The sequence below is a fragment of the Tenrec ecaudatus genome, chromosome 14 (assembly GCF_050624435.1).
Source record: "Tenrec ecaudatus isolate mTenEca1 chromosome 14, mTenEca1.hap1, whole genome shotgun sequence".
Lineage (NCBI taxonomy): Eukaryota > Metazoa > Chordata > Mammalia > Afrosoricida > Tenrecidae > Tenrec > Tenrec ecaudatus.
In genome coordinates, this window is record NC_134543.1 from 125959972 (window position 1) to 125980179 (window position 20208).

The 20208-nt window shown below is 41.7% G+C and overlaps 2 protein-coding genes across 8 annotated transcripts in view; both read right to left on the minus strand.

The window, feature by feature from the left end:
- The window catches only part of CSNK1G1 (casein kinase 1 gamma 1), a 193603-nt gene that overhangs the window by 38411 nt on the left and 134984 nt on the right, over positions 1–20208 (minus strand). For all 7 annotated transcript variants that reach the window (XM_075531485.1, XM_075531483.1, XM_075531482.1 and 4 more), the window contains 2 exons: positions 5649–5800; positions 4129–4363 (listed from right to left, as the gene is read on the minus strand). In XM_075531485.1, coding sequence (XP_075387600.1) covers positions 4129–4363; positions 5649–5800 — 387 coding nt within the window. The remainder of the gene's footprint in view (positions 1–4128; positions 4364–5648; positions 5801–20208) is intronic.
- Positions 2444–2879, minus strand: LOC142426291 (transmembrane protein 138-like). Its single transcript, XM_075531796.1, has one exon. The coding sequence runs from the start codon at positions 2877–2879 to the stop codon at positions 2514–2516; it is 366 nt and encodes a 121-aa protein (XP_075387911.1). The 3' UTR covers positions 2444–2513.

The window sequence follows — 20208 nt, forward strand, 5'->3', positions numbered from 1 at the left end:
AAAGGGAAGACAGATCACACATTTTGTTTGCAGTTATTAAAGCACAAAGGGGTTCAGAACTAAGTAATCCCTTCAGAAAGGCTCTGTTTATGCATCCTTTGTACATCTACAAACCAGGGATAGGACTTCAGGCCCAAACCTACAATAATATGTACGTTCTTTGCCTAGATCTGGCCTGGCAAATAAAGATCAAGTGAAAAGCGCAAATCCTAAAACCCACCCCCAAACCCCAATGCTATGACTTCAATCTCCCAAAGGAGGCAATTTGAATGAAATGTGATTTCCAGTAGTCAGGCTCTATTCACCCTTTGGTTACTGCCACGGGAAATAAGCAGCAGGTTAAGCAGCTAAGTTGAAACCGTCCCTTCTGGCTAGGCCTGCAGACTGCCCACCATACACACTTAGTGCTTTTTAGTCAGGAGAAAAATTAACACTTAAAATTCGTTTTCACACAGGCAAACCGTAATGCAGAATCCTTTAGCTTCCAGTCTGCTTGCATCATGTCCAAAACCATCTTAAGGACATATTTAAATGAAACTGGGCTCCTGTTTCCTGTGAGCCTCGCCTCTATAAAACAAGTTGCTGGTTTTTTGTTTGTATGTGTTTTGCATTCTCTTTAACTGGGAAGCTAAAGATGGCAAAGACCAGCAGAGTATTAATAAAAGGGCAATTTCATCTCAGAAAACACCCTACATCCTTTGGTTGTCGGACTGAATACAATTAGAGCATGCCTCAGTTTCTAATTTGCCAATTACGGCCCATCTCAGACATTTTATGTTTCTTTTTTGGAATCGATTTCCAGGATTGATCCAAAGGTGTTACCCAGGCAAGAGTAGCAGCTAGCTAGAGCGTGACTGTGCGGGCTCTGGCAGCAAGTGATGTGCAGGAGACAGGCATTCAGGAACGCTGCCTAGCCAACTCACAGGGCAGAGGCCCACCTGCTGCCTCCAAGTATGGGGCATTTGTGTGCAAAACGGTGAATTGAACTCTACAGAGCAGATGCAGAAAGAAAAGGGGGCAACCTTCAAACAAGCAGTTTCAAAGAGATCTTTGAAAAGGTGAAAGGCGGGTGGGGATGGTGGTGGAAGACGCAGCAGGGCAGCCCCGGCAGATATAAATAACACAAAACGGAGTTGGCGCACATCGATTGAAATAATCCTTAAAAGAATGAAACACAACAGCAAGGCTACTGGAAGCTTCCGTCCACAGGGCTTGCCTAAAGACTGCAGTAAACTACTACATATAATTGACAGGGGTGTGGAGCCATTAGACAAAAACAGTTTGGGATGAGAACTGGGAGATGAACAAATGAAAATAGAAAGAGCAAGCAGGGGGCGTTGAGGCCTCCCACAAAGCAGGGCAGAAAGCGAAACTACACCCTGCAGTTTCTCACTGTGTCACACCTACTCATCACCACCGCCACGCCACCCCACCATTTTTCACATCCACTTCCTGTAATGAGCCTCTTGGTAATAAAAAAACTCTTGGGACAAATAATGGCGTTGAGCACTAGAGGGCGAAACTTTCCATATTATCACACTGATCGGCTAGCTCCCCGAAAAATACCTGACTTGTCAGTCACAGTAAGGCCATTTATAAAATTATAAAATGAGCTTTTTAAAGAATCAAATCCACCAGAATAAGTAACAAAGTAACCTCTCAAATCCTGAAAAACACAGCTGTAGAATATAGATTAATGGGGGGGGGGGGGGAGAAGAAACGGGACCTAACTCTAAGCATTGCCCCCGATTTTCCATTAATTTAATTTATGTGAAATTAACCATGGATAGCTAAGTAACCTACTTTGAGCCTTGGTTTACTCATATGAAAATACGAGTGGCTGATTTAGACACTCAATGCCAGGGGTCCAAACTTTTTAAATAGGGGGCCAGTTCACTGTCCCTCAGACCTGTTGGAGGGCCAAACTACAGTTTCAAAAAACTATGAACAAATTCCTATGCACACTGCACATATTTTGTTTTGTTGGGGGGAAAATTCATTTATTCCCTATTTAGAAAATGTGGGGGGGCGTTTAGTATCTTGGGTATCAAATCTAAGAGTCGGAGGTGTGGGCAGTCAGGCGCCCAGGAGCCCACAGGAGCCTCCCTCTGGGCCCGTTCAGCCAAGAGTACGTGGTGCATGGAAAGCAGGCCGGGAGGTTCCCCTGTGCCACGCACACTAAAGTACAGGCACGGAGCTCCCCGAAGTCGGAGGTTCTGAGAAGAAGATGAAGGGGTGGAGCAGGAGAGGGTGGGGAACAGGGCTGAGGTGGGCAGGAGGGACTTGAACACTTGAATGTCCAAGAGGGGAGGCTCTTCCTTCAGGAATGCTGACCACATGGGCCAACCTGCGATGGGGAGCAGCATACGGAAGGGCGGGCGCCTCCCAGGGGTCTGAAGAGGTCACCTCGACCTTGCAGGAACTCCTGGTGCAGCCAGAGCGAGTCCAGGTGGAAGCGCGGCTCCCCCAGGCGCACGGCCGTCCGCTAGTACGAGTCACAGTACAGGCGGCCGCTAGTCTCTGAGACACAGTGTTTGCAGGCCATCGGGCCAGACGAAGAGGTCGGAGTTTTCCAGCAGTAAGTTCATCACCCAGATGCGAAGGGACATGCTGGGGGCGAAGTACTCCACTGTCAGGAGGATGGCGCCTTTGAACTTGTGGAACAGGAGGCTGCCCAGCCCCGCCTGGAAGACGATGGTGTTGAAGAACATGAGGCAGAGGATGATGCTGCTGAAGGGAAGTGCAGCGCCCTGGAGGGTGACGAGGACCTGCTGGAGGACGGCAGCTGTTCGGAGCTCCGAGAAGGAATTGCCAAAGAGGTCAGAGGTCAGCAGTAGGAACTGCAGGAGCACCAGGCTGTAGTTACTGGTCTGGAGCATCTTCCTCCTGCCCTCTTGGGCTCCAGGGGCGCATTCCAGAGTTTTCCAGAAAACAGCTCCTGCCTCGAGCACCCACACAGAAGAGGGGGCCTGCAGTCCGAATCAGGGCTGTTTCGCGCTCTAAGGCATGGATCTCAAAGAGCCATCCTGGGTTGTCATGGGGACGCCTTCCTGGCTTCCGGAAACCAGATTTCAATGCCGGAAGTGCCTAGAGGACAGCCATTCCACCTCCATCCTGGGCGTTAAAGTCGCTGTCCTGGTCCCCCTGCTGACCAGAGCCTCCTGTCCCGCTGTGGGGAGCTGCAGGATCGGACAGGCCCTTCACGGCGCCTCTGGTCCCTGGCACCTGGGCTAGGGGTTAGAAATGCCAAGGAGGAAAAGGTACAGGGGCCTTGCACATATCTTATTTTGATGTTAAAAAAACGGGGCAAAATCACCCGGCGGGCTGGATAAATGTGGCCCGCGGGCCCTAGTTTGAGGTCCTTCTCTATGTAATCATCTCCTTGCTTTGAAATTCTAAAGCAGTCTAAAAAGGATAATTTACTCCATCAAAGTATGTTAACAATAAAATAACAAACACCAGAATCAGCTCTCTCACCTCGCTTCTTTGCACATTCCACATGTGTTTGATTCACTTATTCTTCAAACAGGACATTGTTATCATCAAAGAATCAACCGAGACAACACTACTAAGTCTTGCTTTCAACCAATCAGAAAGGTATGTTAGATTTATATGCATCACATGCCAGATTTTGGGATCAAATGCATTTTATTTAAGAAAAGCGGTAAGGATACCAGTGTACTCACTCTAATTTCAACTACCAAACAATATGTTAGCTGTTTCCATCAGAGCGTAATCCGAATGGGAAGGTGATCACTCTGATCCTGAAAGCAGACACCCTGCACCACTCTCATGTCCTTTTCAGAACTGTCACATACAGATAGGCTCATGGGTCTAAAAATACCAAGCGATTACAAAACTCATTAAAATAACACCACCTTAATGTGCGGAGACTTTAAACTAGAAACTAGCCCTTGGAAAGATAAAGAATTTGGAATTCTTAAGGTATAACAGGTGTCTTTATGAAAGTCATCAACTTACCATCTTATTTTCTCAAATTTAAAAATCACTTACCTTGTGAAGGAGCAAGACTCACCAGTGCTAATGCACACTGGGGGTAAAATTTTGATTGGAATAAAAAGTGGTTTTAATGATCTGCCCCAATCACAGAGCAGAAAATGAACACACCTTTGCCAAGATGAGTGTTGATAGACATATATCTTGCCGTTCCAGTTAAACTTTTGTGTTCCCTATAAGGTATATGCTTTTTGGTTTCAGGGTCAATGTATTCCTTGGCCAGTCCAAAGTCTATAATGTGTATAACATGTTCTTTCTTATTGCCTTGTCGGCCAATCAGGAAGTTCTCTGGCTTGACATCTCGGTAAATAAGATTCTTTGAGTGTACATATTCCATTCGAGAAAGCTGAGAGAGAAAAAAGATAAGTTATACTCTTAAAAGTATATTGGAAAAGTATATCACAACATTTTCTTTTCTCAACCCAAGGTTTTAATTACTGAAATGAAAAAATTTAAATCATCTTTTTTTCATCACCTAGTGTCATTTTACTGATTTGTAAGTCAAAAATATTTCTTGACACAAATGAACACATAATAACCAGCTTAGCAAAAGGCAGGGAGGAGGTACAATTCGGCTAACTGATAACACAATTTTACCTCAAAATGTCACAACGTGCAAATGACAGACAGAATTGGTTGTCTTAATATTCCTTCAGAAGGTAAGCTTTCGAAAGGCAAGTCATATTCCCCAGGTATATGTTAATGACCTTTGAAGCAGGGGCACCACTGTCTCATACACCACTGTCTCACATCCACTTCTGCTTACACTTTCCTCTTTTTAGACAGAACTTCACAACCCAGCTCTTTGTTATAGGAATCTGGCACGTGTGACCTAGAGAGGTTAATATTGGCCTCACATAGTTAGCAGCAGAGGTAGGACTACGGTTTTATGCTAAAATAAGTACACCCTTAAATAATAATCATATAATTATTTCAAATTATATGAAGCTTTCTGGCTTAGTATAGGCAGGGAAGCTTGGACAGTTAAAAGTTTTTTTTTTTAAGTTTAAAAAGTTGAGACCTTTGGACTCAAAGGTCAGAGGTAATTTCCTAATGTTTCCAAATTTTCACTGGACAGTGGGTGAGACCATTATTACTTCACACAAATAAAGGTGCATTTGCATCCTGCTCCTGAGAGGCTGGCAAACTTTTTTTTGGTGACAAACTTTTCAAAAGACCCATCTCAGCTGCTCCTTACACTAGTATTGGTGTGTAAGTTGGTGGACACTGAGGGAGCTGCCTCTAGCTGTGCTGGACTGTGGGAGACCTGGAGGTCAGAGAACAACGGCAGATGCTTGGTCACACAACTTCTTCGATGGAACATTAAGGGGAGAAGGAGAACAATAGCAAAACCTTACAGCTACATGTTTAAAGCCTATAAATAAAACATGACCGAAATTACTTGCATTGTACAACTTCACCTAATCATACTTTCTCCCTAATCTAAAATTATATGCTTCCACTTTAACTAAGAGCAGGGTATTGCTTCAAGGTGCAAATTCCTAAAATAGAGCAAGCTGCCAACACAGCGTGACTCTCTGGGTTAACCCTTTTTGTTCCAGCCAGCTTTCTAGAGCGCTGACAAGCCCTTGAACAGGAAGATGACGGGGAAAGCTGCCTATTCAACTTACCAATTGAATGGCTATCATTAACACCGTCTTTAAAGTAAAGGTTCGATCACAGAGGTCAAACAAATCCTCCAAGCTAGGGCCAAGAAGTTCCAGAACCATGGCATTGTATTTCCCACATGGTCCAAAGTAATACACTTGGGGGAGGCCTTCACCTGAAAGCAGAAGTGGGGTGTAGAGTGGGAGACACAAAAACCAAAATATGAGACAAGTGCATTCGCAGTGAGCAGATCAATGTACAATTTGTGAGATTTTCGTTTCCTTTCATAATCCCTCCTAGAGAACTTAAACTAAGCCCAAGTGCTTCAATGGTACTTCATAATGGGTGGGAAAGGCTAAGTCATCTCACATTATGTTCAAATAAGCAGCTATTTAATATCAGAGTGCCGAAGGCATTTCTACTGCACTATCAGCAGAGAATGGTCCCTGGCCCATTACTGGATCAGAGTGTAAATTATTCTTCCCCAACAGATGCCCAAATTGCAGGATCGTGAAAGGTTCAAAGGCCAGGCTAATAGATCTAGTTGCTCTGGCTAGGTCCATTAGTACTCTCCAGGCCACATGGAGCAGTTTGCAACTGTTGCCCACATGGCATATCTCAGATTGAAGGGGTGAGGTCAGAGGGTGCAGCCTGGCCCCAGGCCAGCCCAACTGGCGCTCTTCTCACAGGAAGTCTCTGCACTCTCCTCTCTTCTATCAGCTGGAAAAACCAACAGACACTCAGCTCTGATTGCTGATAAGTAATGATGACATGGGGAACAAAACACAGAAAACTCACAATACTAGGTTTTCTAGCAGATTGGAAATCCATAGGTATAAGTGACCAAATCTGGACTTTCTCACCTATGTGGCAACAACTAATGAATAATGTCTTCCCTTGAAGTGTACTGTACATAGGAGTCACTCAGTTATTACGTGTTAAACAGTGCCATGTAAACTATACAAATAAGGCTACAGAACTCTTTTTTCTGTTTTGCATTATCTGGTCTCCCAGGAATACTTACATCCTACACCATGGATACCATGGACGATAATTACGTATGCTTACTTCTTCCAAGTGTTTTTCGACAACAAAACTCTATTTTCTCATTCGATGGGAGGGATTCAGACTGAGTAAGTATTTAACTCAACATGTCCATGTTCCTTTCCCAGTAGTGCCTTTTCTATCTAGTAATACACTCATGGATAGATGACGTATATGTCTAGTTCAGGGAATGACTCATGGATATGTAATGTATATATCTAGTTCATGTACTCAACAACTTGAGTACCTCTTTTAAAATATATTCATTTTACTTAATATCATCGGATATAGTAATATAATAATATCTAGTATAGTATATAGTTTTCTTTGAGCTCAAAAAGCCAAATATTCTCTGAATTGTGCCTGTAATTGCTTTATTTCTCCCTATCTCTAAAAGGAAACAGGTTTTAATCTGAAGTGCTTTTTTTATTCTCCCCTTGATGTTCTTGAAATTTTTTTCCCCTTGATGTTTTGAGAAACCCATTTGTCAGTTTGTTTAAAATATACAGACCCTAACAGCTGTTCCCAATGAGTCCTGCTGAGAATTCCGTAACAGAGCACTTTAGAGATTTATTGCTTTTATTAATCAGATACATGGTGGCTGCAGTTTGGGAATCTATCGAATTTATGCCCTATATAATAGTTTTTATGTGAATAAGATCTGAAAGCAGGTAATGGCAGCAGCTGTTGGTTATCTGCCCAGTATCCACTCTCCCCTAATAACACAACCTACAATTGTTGTGAATAGCAACATGTCCAACTACATAGCTTTCTGGTCTTCCTTTAACAATGAGAATGACCAATGCGATGGAAGCAGACTGTGTGGGGTGGGTGGTTCTGAAAACAATCTTGCAAAGGACCTGACTCCAATGGCCTGAGCAGGATGAGAGAAAGAGCTGAGCCACTGCTGGCTGTGACCCAATCAGACCCATGGCTGATTTCAGTTCCTCTGGACGTCTTTACCCCAAGAGAACAAAAACAATCTCTATCTTGAGTAAGTTCCTGTTAATTTGGATTCTTTTTCTTCCCATTTAAACCTAATCCTAATTAATAGGAAAATTATTCCTTTATTTGGCTGACAAATATGGGCATAATATTCTCCTTTTCAAGTACAAGCAAAAAGTCAGGCCTTCTTATGCGTATAATATTGGCAAGATCTCTTACATTTGGTGCCAATTCTTAAGGATTTGTCTAAATGAGACAAATGATCTTCCTGTTCTTGATGATATTCAGTACCAGTCCAGCCATCTCTTGCCAGGATACTCCAAGTTTACACAGAAGTCAAAAAAGCATTCTGGGTGTTATCTGTAAATTCTAATTACATAGCCACTCATAACTCTTGCCTGGAAACTTCAAAGAAGTGAGGAATGCCCTGACAGGCTAGAGGATGCTCAAGACAATGTTTACACCACTATGTAACTTTAAAGTATATCCAGGAGATGAGTTCAATCTACGACACTCCTGTGGAAAGAGCGCAAATCAGTGTACTGTATCTTCTATTTGGTTCTGCCACAAACTCTGACAATATCTTTCCAGGTTAGCTTTTTCATCTGTAGAAGAAAATGTTTATATTGGCTCCTTTAACAGGAGACAGGCTTTTCTACTGCCTTAACAATTTAGTCTCAGAAACCTATCGGGACAAGTCTACCTTTCTATAGAGGTACTATGAGCTAGAATCAACTCGATGGCAGCGAGTTTGGTTTTCTCTGATTTGGGTTTATTATAAAAGCCAATATTGTGACTATGGCTCAGATTTTTTTCCCCTTTAGCTACTTTTTAGGATTCCTCTTTGCAAAGCAACACAGAACCAATCCAAATGACCCTCCATGTTAAGGGAGCATGTGTATTACTAATTCAGGTGTAAACTGGCAGGGGTATGAAATCGCACGTGTGCATTAGAAAGCACCTCTAAATCTTTTTAGAAGCAGATACAGTGACTTTATCTCAGATCTGATGAACTAAAATTTCTATGCTGTAATTTCTAGCAGTTAGCTCCACAGGAGATTCTGACATATAACCTCGCTGGGAAACACTGAGGGTAGAAATAAGGGGGACACTTTGCCTTGATGTATAGAGTTACAGTCTTGGAGACCCACAGGGTTAGTTCACCCCTGTCCTATTTAGGGAGAGCTGTGAGTTGGAATCAATTCCATGGCAGTGGTTTTGTTTACCTTGTTTGTGATTAATATAGTGTGAGGATTCTGAAAACTGTGATATCCCTGTCTCCTGCAGAAGTTCTTGCAGATCAGAACAATTGGACTCAATACCTTAGGAAAGAAGTTATTTCAAAGCTTGTTTTAAAAGCCTTGTCTGTTTAAAACATCTTAGCTACTACCAAAAATATGTATTCCGTGAAAAGAGCTTTTTCAGTGAGGCAGCTATCATTTATTAAAACTATCTTTATAGAATAATGCCCACACAAGTTCCATTCTGTGCCAGGAATTTTCATGAGTGCACATAGGTGACCAGTGCATATGGTGACAGCTACAGACATTGGCCCACTAAGAAAGCCCTCCTCTCCTCTTTGATCCCAGTTTACTGTACAGGAATGAGGTATCACTTGGGCTTCATTTAAGTGAGAAATCATACATTTCACTCTCTGTTACAAGAAATATTGCTTAATATCTTTTAAATTAGGGATTTTGGAGCTGAGAGGAATTACTAAGAGGCAAAAGAAGAGTGAGCATATAGTGGAGCAGGATTAAGGTGAAGGAAACAGGAATGATCTAGGAAACAAAGATATGGATAGAGGTATAAGCATAGATGTGTATATATGTTAATACATTAATTCATAAGAATACAGGCATTGGCCTATATACATATATTTATATGGCAATATATTGAGGAAGTGGATGGACTTTGGGCCTCTGCTCATGTCTTCCTCAATGCAAGAACACTTTGTTCTAACAACCTGGCATTCTATGACGCTCACGCTCCTGACACAACTGCTGAAGACAAAATGGGTGGAATCCTTTCATCAGACTTGGGATAATGTAATGCAATGTAAACTAGACACATGGTAAACAAGTACTTCCTGTAAGTAATTATGAGATCATGAGAATGGGTAGGAAGGCTAGGCAAAGCAGACATGCATTACTAGATTTCAGTTGTTGATACATGGCACACCAGAAACTGGGGTCTTTTTGTAATTTCTCATCTACTTTGGAAATAAATCACTAAGGAGATTTCCTTCCTAAACTACATAGAAATATGGGGATTAAAGAGATGCTGACATTTCTTCTGAAAGATTTCCAACATGTTCATTCTATTTCCTTCAGCCATAGGATAAATATACACATGCTAGCTTATATATTTTCCCCTGGATACTATGAAACGGCATTTCTATTTTTCATTAATGTATTCTTTTAAGCAGTGCTGGACATATGGCTCACACATATATCAAGTTGCAGTGAGGTGCACAACATTATAACTAGTACTAGTTTTCAATGTGTCACAGATTCAACTTGAGTTAAACACACCAAATTAAAGATAATGGCTTCTTTATCATCCAAGCTGTTACCTAAAAAGATTCCACAATACATTATGAACAGTAACTACTCTAAGCAGAGATTTTTTTAAATGCATATCAGGATGAGAACTGAAATAGACCCACCAGCAACTTTTTGTAATCTGATCATATTATTGCCTAATAATTAGTCTGCTTTCATTCTTTTTTAAAAACCAAATACCTGTGAAGTAGATGAGAACAAATTATACATAGATTATGATGAAGACAATGCCCATGCTAGTATTTCAGTGTAAGAAGCAAGTATGTGTTGGTGATGACTATCTTCTAAAAGTCAGGGCTGAAGAAGCACTGTATGGGTACAATGACCCTGCCAATGCTCGCACTTTGCTCTTGCTTTTCAAAAGATGAAGGTGCTTTTACTCCCAAGTCAAACTTGGTTCTGGTCCCACCAATGGCAGTGGCATCTCCCACACAACCAAAATGTCCTGAAGTATTTTTGAGCGATTGGGAGATTATATATAACTTGGGGACTGCATTGAGGTAGCAACATTAAACACATTCACTCCAAGAAAGCAGAGATTACAGATAACCTAGATAAAATCTCATAGGAAATAGTGAAAGGGAAATAAGAAAGCACAGCCTTTAAAACTCAGAGAATAATGATATAAAAACAATGCATCGTCATACAAATAGGAGACAAAACAAGACCCCTCCCTAAATAAGACAGGGGTCAAGACAAATAGGAGATGGTGCTGTTGTTTTAAAGAACACACAGAATCCCTCTCATTTCTTGGATAGAAAAAACTGCCCTTTTGCAATATTAACCAGTTCAACATATGAATCTACTCAAAAGGCTGACTTAATTAACAAAAACAGCCCCAGAATTAAGGAACCAGGATCACTTTGCCCTACAATGAATACTGTTTTACAAGAATCTTGTTCACATGCCTTATGGGAGCTGGCATATCACGGGACACACATTGCTACCATGAGCTTCACTTTGTTTGGTGGGGGAAGAGTAGGTGAACAAAGGCAAAAGCAGAGGACTAATCTCACAGTTCTGAGTCACAGAAATTGAGCCTTTGCAAGTGTGTTAGTACTAACTGGAACCAAGAAAGAAACCCCAAGATAGGAGGATGGATTTCTACTCTAGCACTAGCATCTAAAACAAAAACAGAAGAAACGAAAAAGACATACATGCTGTGGAGGCCATTCTGACTCAAAGCTCCCCTACAGGACACAGGAGAACTGCTCCGTCACTCACTCACAGGCATCAAGTCAATGCCGACTCATGGTGTCCCTATAGGGACAGAGTAGAGCTGCCCCAGCCAGTGTCTGAGACTGTGACTCTGCACAGGAGTAGAAAGCCCCATCTTTCTCCCTTGGAGCGGCTGGTGGTTTCAAACTGCAGACTTTGCAGAGTGCAGCCTAATGTATAACTCCTATGCCACCAGGGTTTTGCAGAGGGTTTCCAAACCACAAATCGTTACAGAAGTAGGCTGCCACAGCTTTCTCCAACAGAAGGGCAGGTAGGTTCAAACTGCCAACCTTTTGGTTGGAAGCTGAGCACTTTAACCACAGGGCCACCAGGGCTCTAAGAGTAGAATAAGTAGTAAATACATGAATAAATACAACTCAACAGAATTGCACTTGGATTTTCTATTTGGAATGTAGTGTTTACCTCAAAATACTAAAGCCCTCATACACATAACAAAACGAATTCAATAAATTTTAAATGCACAAGGAAGGGTAGCACAATTGATTTTTCTGAATAATTTTTGTTCAAATTTCATAGGCATCATCCCTCCACCATGAACCCCAATTCTGCTGGGTCACCCATATAAAGGTTCCAGGTAATTACTTTGATAGGAACTTAACAGATTTCTTTAAAGGTTTGCTAAAACATGGTCTGCGTAGGAACTTAATGGTGATTACCAGAGAGTGCCAAAAACGCTGACAGATGATATGCTCCAGTCACAAGGCAGAAGTGTATGTTCCCCACAAAAGCACTGGTAAGATTCTAGTAGGAGTGCTTTTCTAATACAACTATCAAGTAGTCGATTTTCAGAGCCTAATGAATTAAGCAGACCACTGAGGAATTCAGAAAGCAACTTGGCACATGTTAGATAAATCTTTAAACAATCAGCAGGCAGGTAAGTATGGTTCATGAACACTGGGGGGAAGGAGGGATGGAAACAAAAACCCACTAGTTTAATCACAGCATAGTAGCAGAGTGCTCCCTGTTAACTCTCTTAATATTGTAATCCATCTTCTTCACGTTGGAACAGCCCTGGGCAAGCAAAGAGTCAAGTGTCACCTCATGTTCCAGATGGAAGGTAGAGGGCAAGTGGCTGGAACAGATGCTGCAGCCTGCCATTCTTTTCTTACTGAGCCCTCGCTCAAGTCTCCCTCCAGTCGCAACAGATGTGACCTGGGGGAGCATTCCAAGTGACCTGATAATTCTGGCCACTTTGAAGGCATGAAGACTTGCAAGAAAGTGAAGTGAACTCATTCATCGTACTGATGTTTTCGTTGGTCTGAGGAATAAATGCTGCAGTGTTCCTGCCCCAGGTTCCAATTCAGCTAAGTTCAAAGTGCTTCGTGGTCAGTTTCTCTATACATCCAAGATCACAACTGAGAATAGGGTACTTTGGGAGTGGTAAAAATGGGTGCCTAACCTTGACTGGAGGGGCTAGGGAAGGTGTCACAGAGCAGGGGTCAAAGATTCAGTCTTGAAAAATGGTTAGGAGTTGATGAGAGTGGAGCGGGAGGGATGTCATTTTTGAGTCTGAAACAGCAGCCAATATAGAAGTAGTCAAGAGCCAAAAGAACGAGACCAAGCCAGTCAGGTGCAGTATAGCACCGATGAAACATACAACACTACTCTAGTTTTTTAATGCTTCCTCCCCACCACTATCATGATTCCAATTCTACCTTACTAATCCGGCTAGACCAGAAGATGTACACTGGTACAGATAGGAACTGAAAACACAGGGAATCTAAGACAGATGGTCCCTTTAGGACCAGTGGTGAGAGCGGCGATACCAGGAGGGTACGGTTGGGCAGAAAGGGGGAAACAATCACAAGGATCTACATATAGCCACCTCCCTGGGGTACGAACAACCGAAAAGTGGGTAAAGGGAGATGTTGGACAGTGTAAATTATCAAGGGTTTGTGAGGGGGGAGTGGGGAGGGAGGGGACAAAATGAGTTGCTGATTCCAAGGGCTCAAGTAGAAAGAAAATGTTTTGAGAATGACGATGGCACCAAATGTGCAAATGTGCTGGACACAGTGGATGTCTGTATGGATTCTGATAAGAGTTGTATGAGCCCCCAATAAAATGGTTAATTAAAAAAATAAGAACAGGACCAAGAGGCCAATAGGTCTTTGAAATTAGAAAAGGACTAAGACAATTTTACTTTCACTTGGGAGTTTAACTTTGAACCACCAGCTGATTAAACAAATTTTTCTAAAAATTATGGCAGAGGTTAATAATGTTGTAAGGGCAGCGATATCTGAGTATGTAAAAAGGTGAAAAGAAGAAGATGATGAAGAAAGGAGTAGAGAAGGAAAATAAATAAGGACTAGATTGCCTCCTCCAAAGTGGTTTCCGCTAGGTGCTTTCACACTTCCTCCAGTTCACAGGGTCCCCGAGCACACCAGAAAGAAACGCTGCCGGGCCCTGCGCTAGCCTCACAATCGGTGTGACCACTGTGTGTCCATCCATCTCGTGGAGCGTCTTCCTCTTTTTAGCTGATTCTCTGTCAAGCATTATGTTCTCCATCATGTTCCTGATAACATATCCAGAATATGTGAGCAAAGTCTCACCATACCTGCTTCCTAAATGGATTTCTTTATTATTCTGGCTATCTTCTGTCAATATCCTCCATCAACATTTAATCTTCTTTCCAGTGGGACCATTTTATATATAATCCTGTGACCCTCAAATTATCCAGATAATGCTTAGGACACAGTGATAGCATGTTTTTGTTAGCAAGCTTGCTAGTGCTTGCGTTGTGACTAAAAAAAAGCCATTAGTAAGAGGTTGTCTATAAGCTGGCATGGGATATGATAAATTAAAGCAAAATGAAATATAAAGGAGGAAAAAAATTTAGGTAAAAGTTAAAAATATGCTTAGCTGCCAAAAACACAAAGGAGTACAGGGGAATACAGAGCTGACACTCTTCTATTAAGTGGGTGGAATATAAATTACCTACTTAGAATTTTAAGAGAGAAGATGACATTAATACTGGTCACAAATGTTGAAAATTATTATTTTTGTTGATTTTTGTTATAAGCACGTTATTAGAAAGTGATATTCTACAAGTAAAATGCATAGAGACTAGGAAACCTATGGGAGTGTTATAGTCTGTCAACTATGAATTGGAATCAAGTCTGTTACTGACACTTAAGGAAAAAGTCAATGACAGAGAAACTGGAAAGGAAGTAATTAAGTTTTAATAACAAGATAGCTAATACATGTTTCCACCTAAGGAATAATTCACTTTAATGACCATCTCTTTATTCAACAATACTGACAGCTTTGGGGATACAAAATAGTACCTCCCTTTTTAATGTTAACTCTGACAAGCTAAGTGGTTACTAGCTTGAGAGTGAGTGAGGGGTGTGGTCAGTCTAGCCCAGTGGTTCTCAACCTTCCTAACATCTCGACCTTTAGTACATAATTAAGTATTACCTTAAGTAAGCTCCCATTGACAAGCTTCCGTGATCAGGCTTTTTCTGAACCTTAGCCTGCACAAGCACTATCCCAATTTTCTGGAATTAATCCCAACTCCCCGGTCTAATTTGCCTACGTATAAGCTACATGGGTTTATTTTTGAAAACTTGCCTTCTATTTTTCATGAAATTCCTTGGAAGATGACAAAGCCCAAGTAACAAATTCTGCCTTCACACTGAGCAGATATTGTTAGCAGTTCTGCAGTTTTCGAAACAGTGCACTGAAAAGGTGTTAGCACTTTATGTTACTGTGAGGCGTATGCCGGCCAAACAATTTCTATAATAAACTCACCATTCTACTTGCAATTTAAGAAATTATTGGCTTACAAATATTCACTAGCAAAATGTCTTAAAATCGAGACCATTTTGTTTACGGTGGGAGGGGGACACACACAAATTCCCTAAAATGTTATGTATGTCATTAAAAACAATTGCTCTGTATACCTCATGTGACTTAGAGATATTTAGGAGTGTTAAGGGACAGAGATGGGCCACATGGTGATTGACTCTAGCAGCCAAGCAAGCCTCTCACAACATTGTATGTCTGGGGGTATTTTTTGTTTTCTATGTCAATATGGAGTACACTTTTAGGAATAAGGAGAGCAATGTTATCTCAAGGCAACTACCTATGGAAAATGCATACAAAGGAAAACACACTATATTTATCTTGTGTGCTGAGTGCGGGGCTTTTTTGGTTATGTAGCTAGTTCCTTTTTTGGTTATGTAGCTAGTTAATAGAGGCTAAAACCATGACGTTTCATCCTTGGAGAACATAAATTCACAGCACCATCACCACTAAATTAGCTCTACTAATGACAAGCAAGTATGAGTACAAATGTATGAATCACACCTTCCCATGCTCAGTAGATGAAATCATCCTATTTTTTTCTTCGCAAAGCAAGCTTAGCTACAATTTGAACTTAAAGGGTAACGCCAATGGAAATTATTAACATGTCCTTTACAATTATTTTCTGGTGTAGCCAAGTTAGAAAGGACAGATGACGGACACACGGACACACACACACACACACACACACTTTCAAAGGAAAAGAAGACTACTTGACATGTTTCCTTGTCTGAAATTATTGCTTTCTCAGGTTGATACCAATCTCATGTTCTTGCTCCTGACTCATCAACTTAGACACACGTTTATATTTAGGTCCTGCTCCCTAAGAGGAAAAACAGTGCTGCTCCTTCTGCAAAGTACATTCAAAGGCTAAGATGTCTGAAAACATCCCCGCACCTATTTTTAGGAACAACCCAGTGAATAAAACTCTTAACTCTTTTCATAACAAATATAAGTTGTGGGCTATTGTCCTAAAAACATTTCATTTTTCCATAAACTTTTTGAGACCCCTGAATTTCAAATTGGTCACCACACCGAAAGCAGATGACAGCCTGGCATGTGTGGCTTTAAACATCAACTCATCATTCTGGATTCCTTCAATGTAAGAGGAAGGCTGCCCATCTTAGTGGCCATATTCAGACGTTCCCCCTAAGATTATGTGTGCTTGTTTTTCCAACAGTGATTACAATAAACATAGGCACAGTGAGTGGTAAAGGGCAGTCCTCTTTCTGGGGCTACTCACTGCCTTGTGCCAGGGCACCACACAGTTGTTCTCAGACGCTACTCTCCGCTTGAAGAATCGTTAAGATGTTAAACGAGCTTACGGTGTATAATATAACATTATTACTTCTTAATAGTGTTATATGAAGCAAAGCATCCTCTGTGAGCTCATCATTCTCCTGTCACACTGTCAATGGTTTCCTCCCAGGTCTTACACTCCATTTTCAAGGATCTGCTCTCTCCAGAGTGGTGGGCTCACGTCATTCTAATACTCCCACACAGGCTTCCTGAGTGAACCTTGGAATGCTGTAGGTCTCTTGCCTAGGAACACAGGGGCAAGGATTGCTTGGGAAGCCTTTCCCCACCAAATGAAAGAGAAGCAGTGCTGGCTCATAATGTGAAGATAGAATGCAGCAGGAAGACAGAGAGAAGCAAACCAGCAGGAGATTTTATGGCCCTAGGCAGAAAGTCAAACAAAGAGCAGTTGTCTTGGTCTCTAGAGGCTGCACCAGTGCACTGATCCAATTTCTAGCAAAACCTGTATGTTTCCTTTCTATGGATGGTTTCATGTTATGTTTTTGTGGTCTTCCTGTCAATCTCTTTTTTTGGTCTAAGCTACTCTATTTTGCAATCAAAATAGTATTGACTAAGACACACATATAACTAACTAACTGTTCATCTTCCTCTCTACCCATCATTTCCTAAGCATTCATTACTTCTAAGGCATCATGCTAGATGCTGATAAGACAGACTTTGCAGTTAGGGAGCTTACAATAGAGAGAACAGAGGAAAACCAGCTACCATGATAGTAGAAGTATCTTAAGCCACATCTTTCCTAAGCATCAGTGAAATAAAATAAGTGCACGATGTGCAATGGCTTAACAAATCCACAGAAATTCATATGCATATAAGAGAGTTTTATAAAAAGGGTAAGTGTACAATAAGAAAGCATCCCAACCCAGTGCTGTCCAAGCCCCTAATTTCAACATTAGCCCAAATGCCTGACACCGATCTACACACACACACTGACGCCAACTGCAGGAGGAAAGCCGAATCACTGAGCCTGGATGCATCTCAGCGCTGGCAGGGGTCTCCACAAGGCTGCTCCAGCACCCAGGGCTGCATCAGGGTAGGTTGTGGCTTCTCCTTGGGGATGTCTTGCAGGAAGTGAGTCTTGCCAGCTGAAGCAGGGAACTAGCTAAGGCAGCTGCACCCTGGTCTGACCATCAAAGAGCAAAAGACCCAAGAACAAGAAAGGCAAGGTTCAACGAGCCATTTCTCTCTCTACCCTTCAATCAATCCCATGTGTTTATTGGCCAGGTTGGCACAATAAACCTTAACTATCTCAAGAATCAAATTTACTTCCACAAATGTATCCATGCATGCTTTTGAGGAAGAAAAAAATAATTGAAAGATTAAAAATAAAACTTATAAAAGTTTTCTTTACCAAAAAAAGTTTTCTTTACAAAAGTCTATCTTGGTGTATAAACTATGCACCACTGTATACATTATTCAACCATACACTGCATCCATGTTGAATTTATCATACATAAAAATGAATTAAGGCAAAACCATCTATAGCAATTTACGAACTTTCATTTTATTTTATTTTAAATCATTTTATTGGGGGCTCTTACAAATCTTATGACAATCCATCATTCAATTGTACATATTCAGCCATCAAAATTTCAAAAGCATTTTTTTTCTACTTGAACCCTTTCAAGAACTTTTCCAAGGGTAATTTTGATTATCTATGCTTTTCACCCTATGTGCTAATTTCACATGTAACTCCATTCTATTTAACAACTAGTGTCCTTGGAAAAGTTAAGTGCCTTTGTGAAAGAGTGGTTAAGCTACACGATCAGCCAAAAGGTCAGTGGTGGTCTGCAGTTACCAACTGCTCTCAGGAGAAAGATGCAGTGTTTTCCTAAAAGTTCTGCCACCTTGGAAACCCTATGGGACAGTTCTACTGTGTGCTAAAGTCAGAAACGCTATGAATCAGAATTGACTCGGCAGTTCCTTTGCTAGTTTTTGTTTCCTTAGAAAGAATGACCTCCTGGAAATCTTAGCATTATAAATAAAATACCTGTAACTGATAGTTAAGAAGCCCTGGAGGCACAGTGGATTAAAGCACTGGGCCAGCAACAAGAAGGTAGGTAGTTCAAACTTACTACACGATAAAGATGAAGCTGTCTCTTCCCATAAAGATGTGCCACCTCAGAAACTCTATAGAGCAATTCTACTTGTCCAATAAGGTCACTAGGAGTTGGACTAGACTTGATGGCAGTGGTTTATAACTAACAGATGTGACTGTTAACAGCTAGTAGTCGGTCTAGTTCTTTGATTACTAGGTTATCCAAGCAACCAGCTGAAATGAAATATGAAAGGTAGACTACATTTTGAAAGAGCTTCTGTATTAATTACCTAAAGTTTGGCAATGCCAGAATACATAGTAATAGTGCTCCAGTACTACTGAAATATGCTCAACAAGCATTTAGAAACGTATCCCCCATTCGGGGGACATATCTGTTCTAGCCCAGTGTGGGAGTTACATAATCTGCTATCAATTTGAGGATTCAGAGTGAAGGGGTGGAGTCTACCCTGTCAAGGAGGTAGTAGCTTGATGACCTCATTTGGAGATGCAAAGGAGAGAAATAGCTTGCTGGAGGCAGGACACATGCTCAGTCCCTGAGGAACATCCCTGAGGAGAAGCCACATGGAACTACCTGGTGCAACTAGAGCCATGGGAGCTGGAGAAGCCACTTAAAGACCCCTGCCAGTGCCGAGATGCTTCAATGCCACTGGATCTTCAAGACTTCCTACCCACTGGCCTGTGATCTGCCTGTTTTGTGAGTCTGAAGAGGGCTTTATAGATTGGTATCGGACATATGGGCTAATATTGGACTTATGGACTTGATCTGCACTGGGCTAGGATGTTTTCTCACTATTCATCTTGTATATAAACCTCTTTCTTTTTTTTTAACTCTTAAATATATTTTATTTTAGTGGTGGCTGAAAATATACAGAGGAACACAAATTTAATAGTTTGATCCAGAGACACTGATTACACTAGGCAAATTGCCTAACCTTTAAGAGTTCTCTTTTTAATGCTTTAACTTTTTTAAATTTAATAAATCTTTTTATTGGAGCTCATACAACTAGAGCACCCTTATACATTCGTTGCCCTCATCATTCTCTGAATTCGTCTTCCACTTGGGTTCCTGGAATCAGCTCGTTTTCCTTTTTTCCTTCCCCCTCCCTCCCCACTCCCAACTTCCCCCAGAACCCTTAATAGTTTATAAATAATTATTTCATCTTATCTTACACTGCCCAGTGTCTCCCCTTACCCACCTTCCCATTGCCCATCTCCCAGAGAGGAGGTTACTCATAGATCCCCAAGATCGGTTCTCCCTTTCTATAGCCCCTTCCCTCCCGGTGTCACCACTCCCACCGCTGGTCCTGAGGGGTTCATCGGTCCTAGATTCCCTGTGTTTCCAGATCCCTACTGCACCACTGTGCATCCTCTGGTCTAACCAGGTCTGCAAGGTAGAATTGGGATCATGATAATTGGGAGGGGAGGAAGCGTTCAAGAACTAGAGGCAGGTTTTGAGTTTCATTGTTGCTACACTGAACCCTGAATGACTCATCTCCTCCCCATTACCCCTCTGCAAGGGATGTCCAGCTGTTTACAGATGGGCATTGGGTCCCCATCACACACTCCCCCTCATTCACGGTGATGTGATCCCCCCTCCCCCGCCTTTGTTGT